Here is an 18,057-nt window from a genome sequence, read left to right on the forward strand (position 1 = left end):
CTCCATACGAATTGCCCTTGCTTTCCTTGTTCGGTAGTTCCAGTTTACACGAACGCTGCTTTTTCGGCTGTAAGGTTCGGATCCCGTCGCTTGCCACCAATTGTAACGGAATGCAGTGTAACAGCATACGATATCCGTTGGTACATCTAGGAAATCCACAGTCAGAGTAGAAAGCAAGGCAATGTTCCCAATCCTCCCAATAACCGGACGAAACACAGTTTGGGAGTCAACTAACTCGGTTTATTCACAGGCAGCATATTTATACAGTTCCCCATGCAAGGGGTTTCCAGACAGTAATTCCAGGGGATTTCTCCCAACATGCACTGTGACTTTCCCAACAGGCCTTGCTGCACGAGAAAGATACTCCCACTAAAATGGACGCTTAAGTGGATTATCTCCTCGTGCAGCAAAACCGACAATTGACATTAAAATACACAATTCACACAATATTCGGTACTTTATAATAATTGAACGTTCGGTAGATAGCTGGGGTCGGAGCGCACACTTTGGGAGAATACCGCTCTGATCCCAGCTGAATTGACCGAACGCCGCACATAATACAGTAAAACATTAAAGAGGGTTTAAAAGTACCGAATAAGTACGGGACATATAATGTACCGAACGCGGGACTCCCGAACGCCCTGGAAGTCCAGCGGTGTTCAAATCATTGAGTAGCCGTTTTCCATTCCAGGCTCTCGACGACCGAACACCGCTGCAGAGACAAGGGATCCAAGATGGCCGACCGCCGCATGGTCGGTAGTCGAACGACGGCCACCTAGGAGAGCCCTTAATTACCGATTGCAACAATGTTGCAATCGGTTAATTGGTGCCACACGACCTGTGAATGTGTGGTCTACCTGGGGAGTCCACATTCGTACGGCGAACGGCCAGGATAGCCGTGTTTCGTCGTATGAATGCTTTGTATGCTGGCAGCATACGGCTGCCAGCATGCGAACGGCCATAGAGCAATACACATACATTTAACGTTATACATTATATTTTCAGCCTACGGACAACCGGTACTGTATGTAGTTCAGAAGTGGCTAGTTTTGCCACACAGAGCAAGAGATAAAATTGTTTAAGGTAAATTACATCTGATTGAAAGTGAAACCTGTTTTTTCTTTCATGCAGGCTGTGTCAATCAGAGTCAGGGGAGGTGTGACAAGGGCTGCATAAACAGAAACAAAGTTATTTAACTCCTAAATGGCAGAGAATTGAGCAGTGAGACTGCAAGGGCATGATCTATGCACCAAAACTGCTTCATTAAGCTAAATTTGTTTAGGTGACTATAGTGTCCATTTGACTAATGGAGCATGCTAGCTAGCCTCTTGCCCAAGGACTGTGAGCCGCATCCAAAGACCCCATTCGGGAGTTAACTTGTCCGGCCTCCCCCAGCGGGTTTTCCTTGGTGCCCCTGGTTCGGCACTTTCCCTCTACTGAATTGAACCGAACGCTTGCTCCCTGGCCATCGTTTGCATGAACAAACGCACAAACTGTCCTCAGCGGGACTTGGCCGTGACCACTACGGAACTAATTTTGGCATGATGACTTTCCGGTTCTTGGTTGTTTGGTTTGGGGTTTTGACCAACTTGCCAACCCACCAGGAGAGCAGTTTTTGGAGGGAAGGTGCCTAAGACTAAAAGGAACAAATGCTCCTTGAGAGATGCAGGAGCTCCCGAAAGTTGACCGGCCAAAATCACACATGGCTCTGGAACTATTTTGGGCATAGGACCACATGTGCGGCCGGTCAGAACTTTACCTTCAGTGGCGTTTCCTCTATACTGCTGGATCTGAGCACCATTTGGACAACCTGGGTGCTCAGAGCAAGGCTGTAGGACTTGTGGGGTTCCTATCTGTTTTATATATGTTTTGGGGTGTTTTCATGTGTGTCTGGAAGATACAAAGTTTAAGCAAAGGCAAACACACTTATCTCCCAGACACAGAGTCTCCTGGGCGGGGTTACTGTAGGTATGAATGGAAACTCTCTGCTGGAGGTCATGTATATAAGCAGGCAACTTGGCCTGAATAAATCAGTTCCTTTTCACCCTTCGCTAGTGTTTGGGTGGACCAGCTATACAGCTTTACTCTCTGCAGGAGAGCTTAATCACTCGCTCCTGGGTCGCTTTCCACCCAGGACCCTGTTTAAGGGTGGGAAGCGATGGTAAGACCCCGGCATGGCTGCGGCCGCTAGGGACTGTAGAACTGCTAGTGTCCTGGTGATAGCTAGGGAGCGTGGTTGGCGGAGGTACCCAGTCTGTCCACCACAGGAGATAGATGAATCTATTTTCCAGTGTTGTAGTGGGAACTTCATGGAGATACTCCTGTGTTCTAAAAGGGATTTTTTGCTGTCTGCCAGAATGAAGATATCGTCCAGAAAATAAAAAATGGCTATACCCTCTTTCCTTAGTTTTGCAATAAGTACTACTAGGACTTTGGAGAATGTTCTAGGTGTGGTACTTAGGCCAAAAGAAAGGGCTCTGAACTGAAAATGTCCCTTCTTGTATGCAAACCTGAGTTAAGTGTGCCTAGGTGACAACATGTCTAATGCATTGTGCAACAATTTGGTGGCGAGTCTAGAAAGGCGGACAAAGGGGTTGGGGAGGGGGAACCAGGTAGTAAGGTAATGGAAGTGTGGTGGCAGTGCCAGAGATGCACCCTGTAACCTGTATAAATTTGTATGAGGAGGAAAATTCATGTAACCACTCCTTTTTCATAGGGGTGAAGTGGATAGGGTGGGACGTTGCATTTTCGCCTCAATGCTCAGTTAAATGACTACAGTATACCCATGTTTCCATGAATACTATAAAAGCAGTAGTGTTGTTTAAGGCGGTATTGGCAGCACATGGCCATGCTCTCTGCTTCTCACTGAGTGATGCAGTACAGAGTTAAAGCGCGGGTACCCGCTCTGGGATGTTTCGCGCCGATTCTCTAGTCATGAGCTCACTATTCAGCGTTCCAAACACAGAGCTCATCACACAGTGAGAGAGAGCGGCTGCCAGGCACGCCCAGTCCGCCGGCCTATCATTTTATAGGAGAACGTCACAGGTAGGGGAGAGAGGGCGGGGCCTGGGCCATTCATTCAATGCACAAATATGTTAGGAAAAAAAAAAAAAAAAAGGTAAAGCTATTCGGACCAATCAGAGTCCTGCATTCATCACAACACTAAAAGAGAAAGGGCAAAGGCGCTCCAATCGCTTTGACAGGTGATGTGTCAGTCCGTTGTTTCCCGTGTGGTGATTGGTCGTTCAGACCGCCCGTCGTCTGTCACCGCGGCTCGCGCCCGGAGCTAGGCAGGTGATTGGCTCCATGCAGGCGCGAAATGTAACGCGGGAAAAATAGAAGTGAGAGGGATTGCGCTGCCGCTGCCTGCATCCCTTTATCGGGCTTTCCATCGTCCTGTGCGAGCCCGCCGCGGGGGCTATGCCGGCTGGGGGACCGAGCTCCATCCAGAGCGGCCTTCCCATCTCCCCGCAGCATGATGTCCGACGTGTGCCCCTCTCCCCCCCGCCCGGTGCTGGTGTCGGTTATTAAGGCGGTCTCCTCCGGCGCCCACACTCCGCTCAAGCCACGCCGCCCTCCCTGCTCCGCCGGCGGCGGGATCCACCCGGGGGCTCGGCCTAGCCCGGTGCCCACCTCCCCCGGCTTCAGTGATTTCATGGTGTACCCGTGGCGCTGGGGGGAGAACGCGCACAATGTCACGCTCAGCCCGGGCCCCCCCGCCCGCCACCAACCGCCCCCCGACGACCACCTGCACCCCGCCCGGGACAGGGCCCGCATCGGGGACGGCATCGGGAGCGGAGCGGCCGGCGGAGGAGGAGCGGGCAGAGGGAGCCAGGACAACGCCGGCAGCCTGAGGGTGAGTGAGCGGGGGCTGGGGGGGCGGGCAGTCTGGGTAACTGGCTCTCACTGTACGGGGTACAGACAGATAACTGTCAGACATGGCCGGTGACAGGCAGGCCAACAGTGCAGCTATTCAGCCCATGTGGGAGGACTTTAAACATGCTCACACCGAGAGCTGCCATGCCTGCTCCGGCACACCCCCTCTACCCACACAGCATGGGCCAGACACCCAGCATTACTCTGCACACTGTAGGGGAAACTCAGTTTTTAGGTGAAGATTTCTTCTTTAGACACATGGCTAGAAATTGAACATGCGCTAACATGGTCTACTCTGATAGAGAATCACAACCCTAAATAAATAGGGCAGGAGAGAGTTTGTAAAGTTGGATGACTTTCTCCACGTTTGATAAAAAGATAGGGGGTGTTAATCCTGTGCGAGCAACATAGTGGGCAGTAATTCACATAATATCCTAGTAATGTAACTTTTATGATTATAGTCCCATACTAAAATTCTCTCGTGTAGCTTTACATACAAAATAAGCTGTTTTAGGGCTATGAGCTCCCACATTTCCCATTGAAATTTGTAGGCGTTCCTTCTGTTTATTATCTCTAGAACACAACTAAAATCTCTTATAGATATTATGCTGTGCTTGCGGAGTACTATTTGTGATCTTCCTGATTTTTGTCTCCTTTCCACTTTAATTTTTCCCTCTCATTTATGATGTGATCTGTCATTCTTTTTAGTAAATGCTGCTTTTGTTTTCTGTATGGTATAGCAAAGTAACATCTGCAGGGCTTAAAATATTTAGACTCATGTTACTAGCCAGGCCTTAAGTTATTGGCCACCACAAGCCTTAGTATACGCTCAAAGGCTGAATTTTCTTCTCCCCAGTGCTAAATTTTTCACTTGCTACTGGCAAGTGGAATTTGTGAGCTCTGGGTTTGTTTAAGGGGTTCAATGTTGTTTATGCCTTAATCGGTACACCGTTATAGCTAGCTAAATTGCAGCTTGGTATACTATGAGCACGAAGATCTGTTATTTTATTTTTAAAGTACTGGTTGTATTCCAACACACTTAAATATATTTGGGGTTAAGTATCAAAGTGTCACCATGCTAAGTGAATTTGAGACAAAAATATATTCTCGAAAAAGACCACAAGGGGTTCAAAACGTTGATCGGGACATTATACGTTGATGAATATTATTGAATAAGAAAATCACTTTGATTAAGACCTACAAGTGCACCTCTCAACCTATTTTAATATATATATTTTTTTTTTCTCTTCCCACCTGGAATGCATCCATATGCCAGCTTTGGCAAAATAGAAAAGTAATTTGAATTTGTATATATGAATGTAACTTAATTTGTTTTTACATTCTAATATAATGTAGTCTATAATTATGTATCTACACATTTAACTGGTTTCCATAATGATCGTATCACTTCTAAAGCTTTACCATGTTTCAGTTAGCAACATTTGTTAAATCTCCACTTAGAGATTTTTGTACATTTCTCAAAGACATAAGCACAAGAATAAAACCAAATGAACCTTGCCTCGTTTGCAAATGGAATTACTTACACATCACCCCTATAGTGTTTTACTTTATTTTTGAAGACTAAAGTTGAGGAAACTGAACTCTTTGAGCTCCAAAATGTGGAAAGAGACACCGACCTTTGTATGTTTTGTAAAAACCATGCATAACTTGAATTGCAAAGATCACACTCAGTGTAATCTTTGCAATGGGGATCTGGACATAATACAAAACTGTAAATGATTTTTGCAATCCAATACTTTCCCATTGGGAGGCTAGGGTGCATGTGTGGCAAAATGCTGCTGTGCCATCTGAGGTCATCTGATATAAATAGCGGTTTCGGAGGAAGCACCCTTGGTGACTCAGAATGACAGCCACTAGAGGTATTTATACTTTTCCATTCATGCAGAACGGCAATGTTTTACATTGCAGGGTTTAGCTGACAGGCACATGGTACTTAGACCATTTCATTGGGTGCCTATAGTGTCCCTTTAAACGAGGCAGTTATAGTGCCTACAGTGTTAATCTCATTAAGTTGTTACACTGTATGTAACCCCCTGGTGTCTTTCTTCCATTTATTGTTGAACCATTTTTTTATGCCAAATGAGTACTCTGTGTTCTCTGGGCTAGTGAGGCAGCATTAGCCAGAACAGCAAGTGGTCCATTATTGACTGAGAGCATCAACCAACTGCTTTCAGACCATCACAACTGCCTCTGCTGGTATGAATTGGTATGGCTGATAGGAATAGTATAATCCTTGTCTTAACCATACCACTTCTGTGGGTCCAACTGTGGGCAACCAGGAAGCCTAATGTCGTAGTAAACTGCTTGGAAATCTTTAATACTGAAATAAGGGACAGTGCCAGCACTAGAAATAATTCAATGAGATTAAATGGTTATAGAACCTACAGTGTCTATTTCATATCATGCAGTCTACCAGTGTCACTCCTACACTAGTGATGTCGCAAACATAAAATTTTCGGTACGTGAACTTCCGCAAATGTTCGCGAACCGCCATAGACTTCAATGGGCAGGCGAATTTTAAAACCCACAGGGACTCTTTCTGGCCACAATAGTGATGGAAAAGTTGTTTGAAGGGGACTAACACCTGGACTGTGGCATGCCGGAGAGGGATCCATGGCAAAACTCCCATGGAAAATTACACAGTTGATGCAGAGTCTGGTTTGAATCCATAAAGGGCATAAATCACCTAACATTCCTAAATCACAATGGATATGGATTGACACCTGACATATGACATTGACACCTTGACATATGGATTGACACCTGTCCTCAGAGACTCACACTGATACACACTGACACAGAGCAGAATAGGGAATATTCACTAAATGACAAACATTGTTATACAGACTCCTCTCTCTGCGTTGCCTATCTCTGCGTTATTATAAGGTGTGTTAAGTAGTACTATTCTTATCAGTTTAATCCTTGTTACGAGTAGAGGACTATTTCCTTGTTTCGCCAAACCCCTTCAAAGATGGAAAAAGCGGTATGAGTGGAAGAAACGAGGAAATGTGGTCAAGTGGTGCTGACAGCCCCACCGAGGGATTGTACCCAGGTATGCTAATAAACTGAAAAAAGAAATCTCCCAAGAAGGAGATCTAAAACTGGCATAGGAAAAGGTTAGACAACTATAATAAAGTGATACTTACAAATCCTAGTGAGCATAGGTGTATAATAAAGGGAGAAAGGGAAAGCAGAGTAATGCTTCCTAATACCATGGTTAGTACCCTTTGTTAAAGTAAATTGAGTAATGGACAAAAGTCTTTATTGTATCATTTATAAATAACAAAGGGATACTATACTCATTCCCCTATAGTGGCTAATTGTGTAATAATGGTAATACTATTACCTATTATATAATATTGGCAGGGGCAAGGAAATTCCCTCTAAATAGATGGGTATAGGCAGAGAGTATGGAGACCGGAGTGATAAAGTGTCAATAAGGTGATATAAAGTTAAATGTATCACAGACACACAGCCACCCTTTCTCTTAGCTAGTTTCCAGAAATGCTGGATAGGTAGAAGGGCTATAAAGACTCAGAGAGGTCTAAGAAGAATCCTCTAAACTAGCCCTAATCTCCTTAAACACCTTCAAGGGTGTTCTAAGCTAAAGCTCAATCTAAACGTTTAGATGACTGCCTGATTTCCCATCACAGATGCTGGCTAGGAATAACACTGTGCAAGACAAAGAGTGGGTCTAAGTGCCCATAGTGCAGTAAAGTGTCCCTAGTGAAGTGAAAAAGAGAATAACGAGCTGGCGCCCTATTAGGGGACGTGTATATAGCATCGATTTTAGGAACCGGGGGATGGGAAAAAGATGCTTGGTCGGTCCTCCTACTTCAAATTTGGGGCACTGCGCGTGCAATCTAATGTGCCACCAGATAGGAGTGGTGTGTTAAGTAGTACTATTGCTATCAGTTTAATCCCTGTTATGTGCCTTTTTTTTTTTTTTGGTTTTTGAAGCCACAGTGCAGCACCAGAGGCCCGAAAAATTAGGCATGTACACATGCCTGAAAAATTAGGTGTTGTTGCAGCCGCAACGGCCAGAAAAAATGATGTTTGTTTCCCAGGCAGAAAGTGCCATAAAACATTGCGGCTTGAACCCTAGTTGGCGGATAAGTCACGCAAGTCAACTGGCATTCAGAGCTAAAATACAGCAGCGTGGACCATTTTTAGCCCAAGGCAGCTCATCTCATCAGGCCTTTTTTAGTAGAATGTATCGCCCACTGTCAGTCCCTTTGGGATCCATCCCTCATTCATCTTAATAAAGGTGAGGTAATCTAGACTTTTTTGACCTAGGCGACTTCTCTTCTCAGTGACAATACCTCCTGCTGCACTGAAGGTCCTTTCTGACAGGACACTTGAAGCGGGGCAGGCCAGAAGTTCTATCGCAAATTGGGATAGCTCAGGCCACAGGTCAAGCCTGCACACCCAGTAGTCAAGGGGTTCATCGCTCCTCAGAGTGTCGATATCTGCAGTTAAGGCGAGGTAGTCTGCTACCTGTCGGTCCAGTCGTTCTCTGAGGGTGGATCCCGAAGGGCTGTGGCGATGCGTAGGACTTAAAAAGCTCCGCATGTCCTCCATCAACAACACGTCAGTAAAGCGTCCTGTTCTTGCCGGCGTGGTCGTGGGAGGAGGAGGATCACTTCCACCTCTTCCCCTGTTAGATTCCCGTTGTGCTGTGACATCACCCTTATACGCTGTGTAAAGCATGCTTTTTAATTTATTTTGCAAATGCTGCATCCTTTCCGACTTGTAATTTGGTAACATTTCTGCCACTTTCTGCTTATACCTGGGGTCTAGTAGCGTGGACACCCAGTACAGGTCGTTCTCCTTCAGCCTTTTTATACGAGGGTCCCTCAACAGGCACGACAGCATGAAAGACCCCATTTGCACAAGGTTGGATGCCGAGCTACTCATTTCCCGTTCCTCCACCTCACTGATGTCAATGAAGGTATGTTCTCCCCCCCCCCAGCCACGTACAACACCACGGGTACCAGATAGGTGACAACGAGCACCCTGGGATGCCTGTTGTGGTTGGTCTTCCTCCTCCTCCTCACAGCCACATTCCTCCTGACTCCTCTTCCTCACAATCCTCTTCCTCACAATACTCTTCCTCACAATCCTCTTCCTCACAATCCTCTTCCTCACAATCCTCTTCCTCACAATCCTCTTCCAGCGTTGCCGCAGGTCCAGCAAGCGATGCTGATAAGGTTGTTTTTGGTGGTGATGTTGACCACAACTCTTCCTCTTCACGCTCATCTACGGCCTGATCCAGCACTCTTCACAGGGCACGCTCCAGGAAGAAAACCAATGGTATGATGTCACTGATGGTGCCTTCGGTGCGACTGACTAGGTTTGTCACCTCCTCAAAAGGACGTATGAGCCTACAGGCATTGCGCATGAGCGTCCAGTAACGTGGCATAAAAATTCCCAGCTACCCAGAGGCTGTCCTAGCACCCCGGTCATACAAATATTCATTAACGGCTTTTTCTTGTTGGAGCAGGCTGTCGAACATTAGGAGTGTTGAATTCCAACGTGTCGGGCTGTTGCAAATAAAGCGCCTCACTGGCATGTTTCGCCGCTGGATATCTGCAAAGTGTGCCAGATGGTCACTAGAGATGCTTCTGGTGTCAATGCTGCACAGTGTGCAGCACCTACATTCAGCATCTCAACGCTCTGCGTGGAGGCGCAATTGTTCTCCATAGAGAAGCATTGATTCAATGCATCTCTATGAGGAGATGCTGATTGGTGCAGTGTTTTGCAGCCAATCCTATGAGACAACATTGGCTGAGATCATCAACCTTGATGATCTCAGCCATAGAGGGAGAGCTAGTCGAGGGGAGACTAGCATGGCCCGTGGGTGTTCCTTTAAGGCATAACTTAGTTGGTCTTTTGCTGAGGCAGGCACAAATCCTTTGTCTAGGGAGATTGCATCTCTATGCACCTTTCTTGAACAGTCAATGTCTGGCTGCAAGTGCATTATTCACTAAAGTGTCCTTGTGTGTTTTTTTTCCATGCAGAGTATATATTGATGTCCATGCAGGTCACATGTGTGACTTTTGCCAAAATATGAACTTTCTTTTGATATAAAAAAAACAAACCCTTTTTAGCTGTAGTGGTTGTGGTGCGTGAAGTGTAGGCACATAGTTTTTAGTACGGTGTGACAACTAGTCTATTTATTTATTTTTGTTTTCGGATGAGCGCAAAAAGCGCACCTATGTACAGAATTCCTCAAAACATTTTGTTTGTAAAGGCTACAATGTTATGAGCATGCCAAATGCATTATGGGGCACTACAGTGTCAGGAACACCAATGTGTATTCCTGACACTTGGTCTAAAACCACCATTTAGGTGGTCGCCTCTCTCTACCTTTGGTTAGAAAGGTGATTTTACTTCACTTTCCCCAGCGCCGCCCCAATCCACCTCTTTGGCTTACATCATCAGAATTGATCTCAGCTAGGTGGTGTGGGGGGAGCCAAATGTCACCCTGGCCAATCGGCATCTGAACATCCACTCTGCACTGACCCAAGAAGCACCTCTAGTGGCTATCTGAGGAGTGACCACTGGAGGTGTTTCTAGGCTGCAATGCAAACACTGCCTTTACTCTGAATATCTGAACACAATTTGTGCTAACTACATGCCTCTTCAGTGTATTTCTGAGGGATGTATGAATGTATGGTTTTGTTTTTTTTTATAAATATTTTTTTGTATGTGTGAAGAGTGACTTATGCTGTCATATATATTTTTTATGGTATAGGATGTGATTCGACGTGGTCGTCCAAGGGCAGAAACGGTTAGAGACCTAATAAGTGAAGGTGAACATTCTTCAAGCAGGATTCGATGCAGTATCTGCAATAGGGTGTTTCCTCGTGAGAAGTCTTTGCAAGCGCATAAAAGGACACATACAGGTGAGTAAATATTTTAAACATTTCTGAATTGTTTGGCACAAGCTGTATAAAATGTTAACATAACCTTGGCACATGAGTCTCCCCACACCTACAGGTGCACTGAAAAGAAATACCATTAATAATAGCTGTGTTTTTGTTTGTTTTTTGCATATATTTCAATGCTCTTCCATTCAGTCAGCTTCACAAACTGACAAGGTTATTCACTCAAAGGAACACTAGTGTTTAACTATTAGGTCCCAGGCCCCCTTAGATGCATGGGAATATTGATTTTGCTTACCCCCTTTCTCCATTGCCATGCCGTCTCTCTGCAGCTCCATCAAGCTTGATGGTCTCAGCCAACCCAATGATTTCCCATAGAAAAGCATTTTGAAGCTATTTTGCATGTATGTCAAAACGCCGTGCTGCACTAATCCACATCTTTTCATGGAGAAGCATTGATTCAAAGCATCTCTATGGGGAATGTTCAGCACCTCCATGCAGCACTGGGCTAGGAAGCACCTCTAGTGGGCATCTGAGTTACTGCCACTAGAGGTGTTCCTAGGCAGCAATGTGAACACTGCCTTTTCTCTGAAAAGTCAGAGTTTCACAGTGCTTGGCATGCATTGACAGGCTATAGACACCAGAATTACTACATTAAGCTGTAGTAGTTCTGGTGATCATAGTGTCCCTTAAAGTGTGAACTCTTTAGTCCTAAAGAGCCACTGGAAACACCCTGGACTTTGAACAACTTTGCGGTTTGGCCATGTTGGCCTAAAACTAAATAGTCACACTTGACTGAATAACCCTGTCAGTAACTAAAATGTCTAAATTCTCAGGTCTACCTTTTTTATTTTATTTGTATTTTATTCACCTCTTCAGTGAGGTCATCCAGGGCACATGACTTCACGTCCTTCCATTCCACACTCTTAGAATCACTGACACCGTAATAGATAAACACTGCATAAATACAAGCAGATTTTGTAATGTTGTTAACTGTTCTACATGGCTGAACATGTTAAACCTTTTCGTCATTTATAGGAAAAACTGCTGTTTTTAAATCTAAAATGTACTACTCGTCAAGTTAGTTGTGGGCATTTTAGGTCTATTCTATTTAAATTTAAAAGGATAGAATGTACATTGTAATGTCCACATTCTCTCCAAGGGCATGTTTAACCCTTTGGGTTAACTTGTGCAAAAGAAGAAAAAAATAGCCATCTATGTGCATGTGCATGTGCATAAACCCATAATGTCTACTATATGTATACAGAAGGGCTCAGGGTCATGCAAATATAAGCTTGGAGGGAATGTAGAGTGTATATGTCCTTTTACATGCATGTATTGAACATTTTATCTATATACCGTGATGGCAGAATTACTAGCAAATGTAGAGATTTGGAGGGAACGCTCCCTCCATGCAGAATAATTCTCACATAATTCACTCACAGGAAAAGCATGAAAACGCTCATTTAGAAAAAGATTACTTGTTTTCAGCAGCATAACCCCCACATGTTTTCTCTTCAAAAGACATCTTCATCATTGGGAGTGCAAAGTGTATATGCTTAGCTAATGTGAAATCTGTATGGACTGAACTGCAGACATCAGTCCCCCATGTGTAGCCAATTACTGTCCTCGTACACTTGACACCACTTTGAAACACTATACAAATGATTAAGACTGATTAGTTGTTGGGCAGAATTAAGACAGCAGCTCTCATTATCGGAGATTATACAGCTTACCTTCCAGTTGGGAACATATTTGGTGAAAGAGGAAGGCATGGCTATGGTGGTGACAGCAAACCCTATGGTGCAGTAAGAAAAGTTTGATATAAACCAGGGCTCTTCCTTGCACACGGAAACCCCCTCCACAACTTTATTGATAATGAGGAATTAAACGGAAAAGTCACAAGAACTACTACAGCTTATTGTAGTAGTTCTGGTATCTACAGCCTTGAAGGCCATTTAATGTAAACACTAACTTTTCAGGTTGTGCTCCGTACAATGCGTTAAGATAAATTTGAACACGGCAGCTTTATGGCCCAATTTAATTTCCATCCCTGCAACTAAGGAATCTTCATTTCTACTCAGCTGCCTTTTGGTTATCGGCTCTGTTTATCACTGATTGCTGCCCCTCTTATCTTCCACCTATCTTGTCTCCTTATTTTTTTTTTTCATAAGGCCATTTATATAAATTACTGACAAAGTATTATCTGTATGCTTGGGTATATCATACCTTCAGTTGCTACTTTTAAATATTTTGTTTTTCCATTATGACTTAATTGTTCTGTTTTGCACTTGTTCTTGTGCTGTTTTGTAGTTTTGGGCAATGCCTATTTCTGTTTATTACTGGTTGTTATGTATGATGTCTTGTCTTTTCAAAATAAAGAAGGTAAAAAACACTAATTTTTTTTTTTTTTTTTTTTTTGTAACAGGTGAAAGACCTTACCTTTGTGACTACCCTGAATGTGGAAAAGCTTTTGTTCAAAGTGGTCAACTGAAAACACATCAACGCCTTCACACAGGAGAGAAACCTTTCGTATGCTCGGAAAATGGTAAAAACTCTAGCAGTTCTTGTGTTCAGATATTTTCTATTTCCTTGGGGGGGGAGCGAAAATAACATTTCATTGTCTACTTTAGGATGTATTAGTCGGTTTACTCATGCAAATCGGCACTGCTCCAAGCATCCATATGCAAGACTAAAGAGGGAGGAACTAAGCAATAAAACGGGCAAACTCGAAGGAGTTGAAAACAAGGATACGGCAGAATGGCTGGCAAAGTGAGTATGGTTTCAGGACACCAACGTGACTATTGTTAATTATACTTCTGCTAGCTACAGTGAACTTTTATTTAATACTATGATGTATGCAGTTACCATAAATATGGAGATTCAGTGTTCTAGTCTCTGTTCCGTTATAACCACAGGCATTAAAACGTATTATGCAAACAAGTGTTATGCTTGTAAATGTTGGAGTCCCCTTTTACATCAAGAAGTTTCCTTGTCTTTCTGTGTTGTAACTATCAACGGTCTACTATAGTACGATTGTTCATTCAAGAATCATTGGCAGTTTTTAGTTGAATAGCATGTACTGTACTACCCGGGCAACTCTGCAGTGTATCCTGCTTTGCCAGGGAATAAGCGACTCAAGTACCAGAGTCCTAGAAGCTCGCCAGGTGAGCTAGCAGAAGTTATTGTGATATGAAGTCTGAACTGTTACGCCTTCAGTGACAGACGTCAGGACATTATCACTCCCAACTGAATCGCCAGCTAGGAGAGATGCTGTTTGCTGGTGGGAAAAGTACAGGCTAAGGCAAAGAATCCCACGGGTGAACTGGTCCACCTTCAAGGCCAGGGACGCCAGGTCCATATCCTCACGGGCTACTCCTTGTCCTTTTATAAAATTCTATTAGTGAACAGATTATAAGAGCTGTACTAGTCCTACTAATATTCGTTAAATATTCTGTGCAGATTTTATTTAAAGTAAACACTGTCATGTCTTCCAGCCTTTGTTACTGAAATCTTCTTTTCCTCTAATTTTGTAGTGTGCCTCTGCACTCTTTCTGGTTTCATGACATCCTTCTTTATATATGTGCCCAAGATTGCACCATGTGTTCAGAGTGGTGTTACCAATGATTAATAGAGGCAGGATTATATTTTTGTCATGTGATTTGAAACCTCTTTATGCATGACCATTACTTACCGGCCTTAGCAAGTGCTATCTGACATTGCATGTTGTTGTTTAGCCTATTGTCTATAACTATTTCCACATTCCTCTCATGTTTTTCCTAACTTAGTACCATTTTTCTGAGTTGCTTTTGCAGCTCTCACCCAGAAATATAATATAATAACTTTGCAATTATGTATGGTAATTGTCATCTGTCATTTGGCAGCCCAGTCCTTTTTTCATGTCCTTACACAGGAAAGTAACGTCCAGCTCACATGTTTATAACTTACCCTTGGTTTGTGTTGTCTGTTAACACTCACACCTGGCCATCAATGTCTATTGCAAGATCATTCATAGACTGGTTGAAGAGAAGTTGACCCAGAACAGACAGTAGAAACTTCACTTACCACCTTTTCGTCTTACTTTAAAAGTTTACATTGGCAGATTAACTGCTCCTTGCATTTTTAATAAACCAGTTTAAAATCAAAGGACTTTTTGCTAAACCGTTTTCAAGCGGCATTGTCCTTTCGAGAGTACAGCATTGAGGTCTATCAAGGAGATCGCTGTATACTCCAGACACGGCCAGTTACCTGGAGCTGTCAGCGGTGACGACTGTCTATATTGACTGTTAGACTCCGCCCTGGGTTCAGGTGTTGGAGAAATACAGAACCAACTTGACTGGGCTGACATTTCAGTGAAATTCCAGCAGAGTGAAAATGAGTATTTCCTAAAGATTCTATCATTTTTGGGGGGAGGTTGACAGTGCTGCTTTAATTTGGATAGGAACATTTGAACACGTGGCTTTCTACCACTGTAACATTAGGATATAGCAGTTAAGAGTCACCAGAAGTGTGTGTGGTTTTTTTTTTTTATTATTATTATTCATGAAGTATATGTAAAAATAAATATATAATAGTAAATGAAAATTCTATGGGGGTAAATAAGAACCCATATTGTTAAAATGGAGGTATTTAACCTCCTTGTCTACTAAACATTAAAACTAGTGATTGGGCAGCCGTTGCCCAAAGTGGGAGGGGGGCTAGTGTCCCCTCCCCTATAAACCCTCCCCTCCCCCCTGCTTATTTATGCTGGTGGTGGCTCGATTTGTAATAAAGGGAGGACACCTTGTTTTTACTCCTCTGGCTCACATCCATGTCGGCAGATGGGGACCCTATCGTGTAATAAGGAGGATGGGACCTAGAGTCCCCTTCCTGGGCCCCCACCCATGTGGCTAGGAAATAGGATTTTTTTTTTCCTTTTTTTTTTTTTTTTCTGTTTTCATGCAACGTCTGGTAACAAATGCTGGCTAGTTGCCACATAATTAATCATCATGCTGCTAAGGGTCATTCACTATTTGCCTGCTGTCAGTCCAAATTGTCAAAAATGTCAAATTATCATTTACTTGCAAATTGCAAATGAACATTTGCGAACTAAAAACCTGTCGGATGGATTTGGTTTGTCACCGACTGGCATGCGATCTTAAATCTGCAATTTTTGGTGCAGTTAATTTGTTCGGATTGCAGAAATCAGATTTTCTGATCTCATCTGAACCAATGTTACAGAATCTGGTAGTAAATCTGTGCATTGCCAATGTGGTTGGAATTTAAGTAGTTTTAATTTTTTATATATATATATATATATATATATATATATATATATATATATATATATATATATATATATATTTTTTTTTTTTATTATTATTCTTGCAATTAATATGACTGTATAAGCTTGATTGCTAATAAGTTCTACCCTTTCTCCCCCAGGCACTGGGAAACACAAGATGCATTTAAAGTCAAATCCCTCCAAAAAGCAGACCAGGAGCAGCAGGACCCTTTAGAATATCTTCAATCTGAAGATGAGGAGGACGAGAAGAATGGGCCTCACACATCTGCTCGCCATCGTCTACAGGAGCAACGAGAGCGTATGCATGGCGCGCTAGCCTTGATTGAGCTTGCCAACCTGGCTAGTGCACAGCTGCGCCAGTAACCTTACTGAATCCAGACGTACGAAATGTCTTGCCCTAGCAATATTTCTGCTCCTTTTTCTGCTGCTGGATCATGCTTTCCATTGTGTACTCAGTTAGACAGAAAGAGGCAACAAAATAGTGTTCTTGGGTAACAAGCTAAGCACCTTATTTGCTTTGACATAGGCTGCTATCCTGTAGAATTTTTATGAAGAATGTTGTTGCCCTCTCACATAGAGGGGCAAGAGAGAATTGCACTTTTTATGGTAAAAGATAGTTGTAAAGTGTTGTGTGTTTTTATATATATATTTTGTAAATATGAAACAGTACAGAAGCAGGGAAGACTATCTATGTGGAAATGCTGGATTTTACAAGCTTAAGTGTTCCTTTTCAGAATCTTACAATTCCAGATTTATGTATGCAGGAAATCATTTGAATTTCCCCTGACCCTCTTTTTTGGTAGAAAACACGAAAACTGTATCATAAACTGATATGTTTGGCGTCTCCCAAATGTTTCATAATGCAGAGTTGACATATTTAAGGTTCATCTATCTCCATCCTGATCCAACTTTGCTGCAAGCTTGTGGCATGTTTAGAATGATGAGAACCTGCAAGAAAGTTGATGTGGAATGAATCCCAGCTCTGATTGTAGGGAACCAGGTACCAAGTCCTCCTACTGAAATTACCCTTTATATTTGGTTCAAGAAGTGTTGCTGAATACCAGTGGTGATAAATTCTGTCACCTCGGTATAAAGCTTCTATGTGTAAGCACACTAGTTAATCTTCTTCTGCAATACATTCATAATGTAGTAGATCCCAATAAACTATTTTGGAGATTCTGCAGTTAAGCTTGCAAAATATCAAACCTTTATCGAAAGAGTTACCCATAAAATGGGTTGTATGGTGTAGTAAGGCACTTGCATTTTATAAGGCGGTATTTTACATGGAGGTATTGATGTAGTAAACTATTCTAGATTACCAGCAAACACTAAATGTTTTTAATATTCTGCTTTTAGAATATATATATTTTATTTTATATATATTTTTTTTTTTTTTGCAAATTGCCTTAAGGCCACTTTATAGCTTTAACATGCCAAGTTTGTGCTAAATGTCTCGATTATAAACTTATGAAAATGTCTTGTCCGTAGCTCTAACTAAGCTTTAAAATAGTTTATTTTTATTTTTAATACTTGGGACAAAACACTATTTGTCCAATATAGAAGCTAAGAATGACATGCATCTATTGTTCTGTCTTATTTATCTTTCTAGCCTGCAAAATTGCAGGTAAACCCTAAATTAAGTATAAACCAGTGCTTATTTTCTGCGTAATCTTGGACTAATCTTCTATTTTTATTTTTATAACATGTATTCAGCCTCTGTATACTGCATATATGTAAGCAAATACCTATTTTCAGTGCATCTTATGGCTTAGCCTTGTTGTATGGGGACAGCCATCTTTAAAACTTATTTGTTTAGAAGCACAGATTTTCTGATTAAAAACTTTACTGGTGTAAAGAGCTAGTGTGTAGTCACAAATTTTTACTTTGTTTTTATACATTTTTATAAATAAACGTTGTATGGGCTGTTAATGGGACAGCATAGGTACCCAGGCCACTTCCACTCAATGATGCCATGTCCCTGTCTGTTTA

General features: G+C 42.7%; 1 protein-coding gene across 1 annotated transcript; it reads left to right on the forward strand.

The window, feature by feature from the left end:
* Window positions 1-3,311: 3,311 nt before the first annotated feature.
* On the forward strand, window positions 3,312-17,385 carry ZNF367 (zinc finger protein 367). The gene is made up of 5 exons (XM_063457183.1): window positions 3,312-3,856; window positions 10,655-10,805; window positions 13,213-13,332; window positions 13,418-13,556; window positions 16,209-17,385. Exons 1-5 carry the CDS (start codon window positions 3,476-3,478, stop codon window positions 16,429-16,431), a joined length of 1,014 nt encoding a protein of 337 aa, XP_063313253.1. The 5' UTR covers window positions 3,312-3,475; the 3' UTR covers window positions 16,432-17,385.
* The last annotated feature ends 672 nt before the right edge of the window (window positions 17,386-18,057 follow it).

This window comes from Pelobates fuscus, chromosome 5, assembly GCF_036172605.1.
Source record: "Pelobates fuscus isolate aPelFus1 chromosome 5, aPelFus1.pri, whole genome shotgun sequence".
In the NCBI taxonomy this organism is placed as follows: Eukaryota; Metazoa; Chordata; class Amphibia; order Anura; family Pelobatidae; genus Pelobates; species Pelobates fuscus.

Bases quoted from the DNA above. Each gene is read 5' to 3' on its own strand.
- ZNF367 (XM_063457183.1), top strand. From the start codon at position 3,476: ATGATGTCCGACGTGTGCCCCTCTCCCCCCCGCCCGGTGCTGGTGTCG. The intron at 3,857-10,654 runs GTGAGTGAGCGG...TTTATGGTATAG, and splicing joins ACAACGCCGGCAGCCTGAGG to GATGTGATTCGACGTGGTCG. The intron at 13,557-16,208 runs GTGAGTATGGTT...TTTCTCCCCCAG, and splicing joins ACGGCAGAATGGCTGGCAAA to GCACTGGGAAACACAAGATG.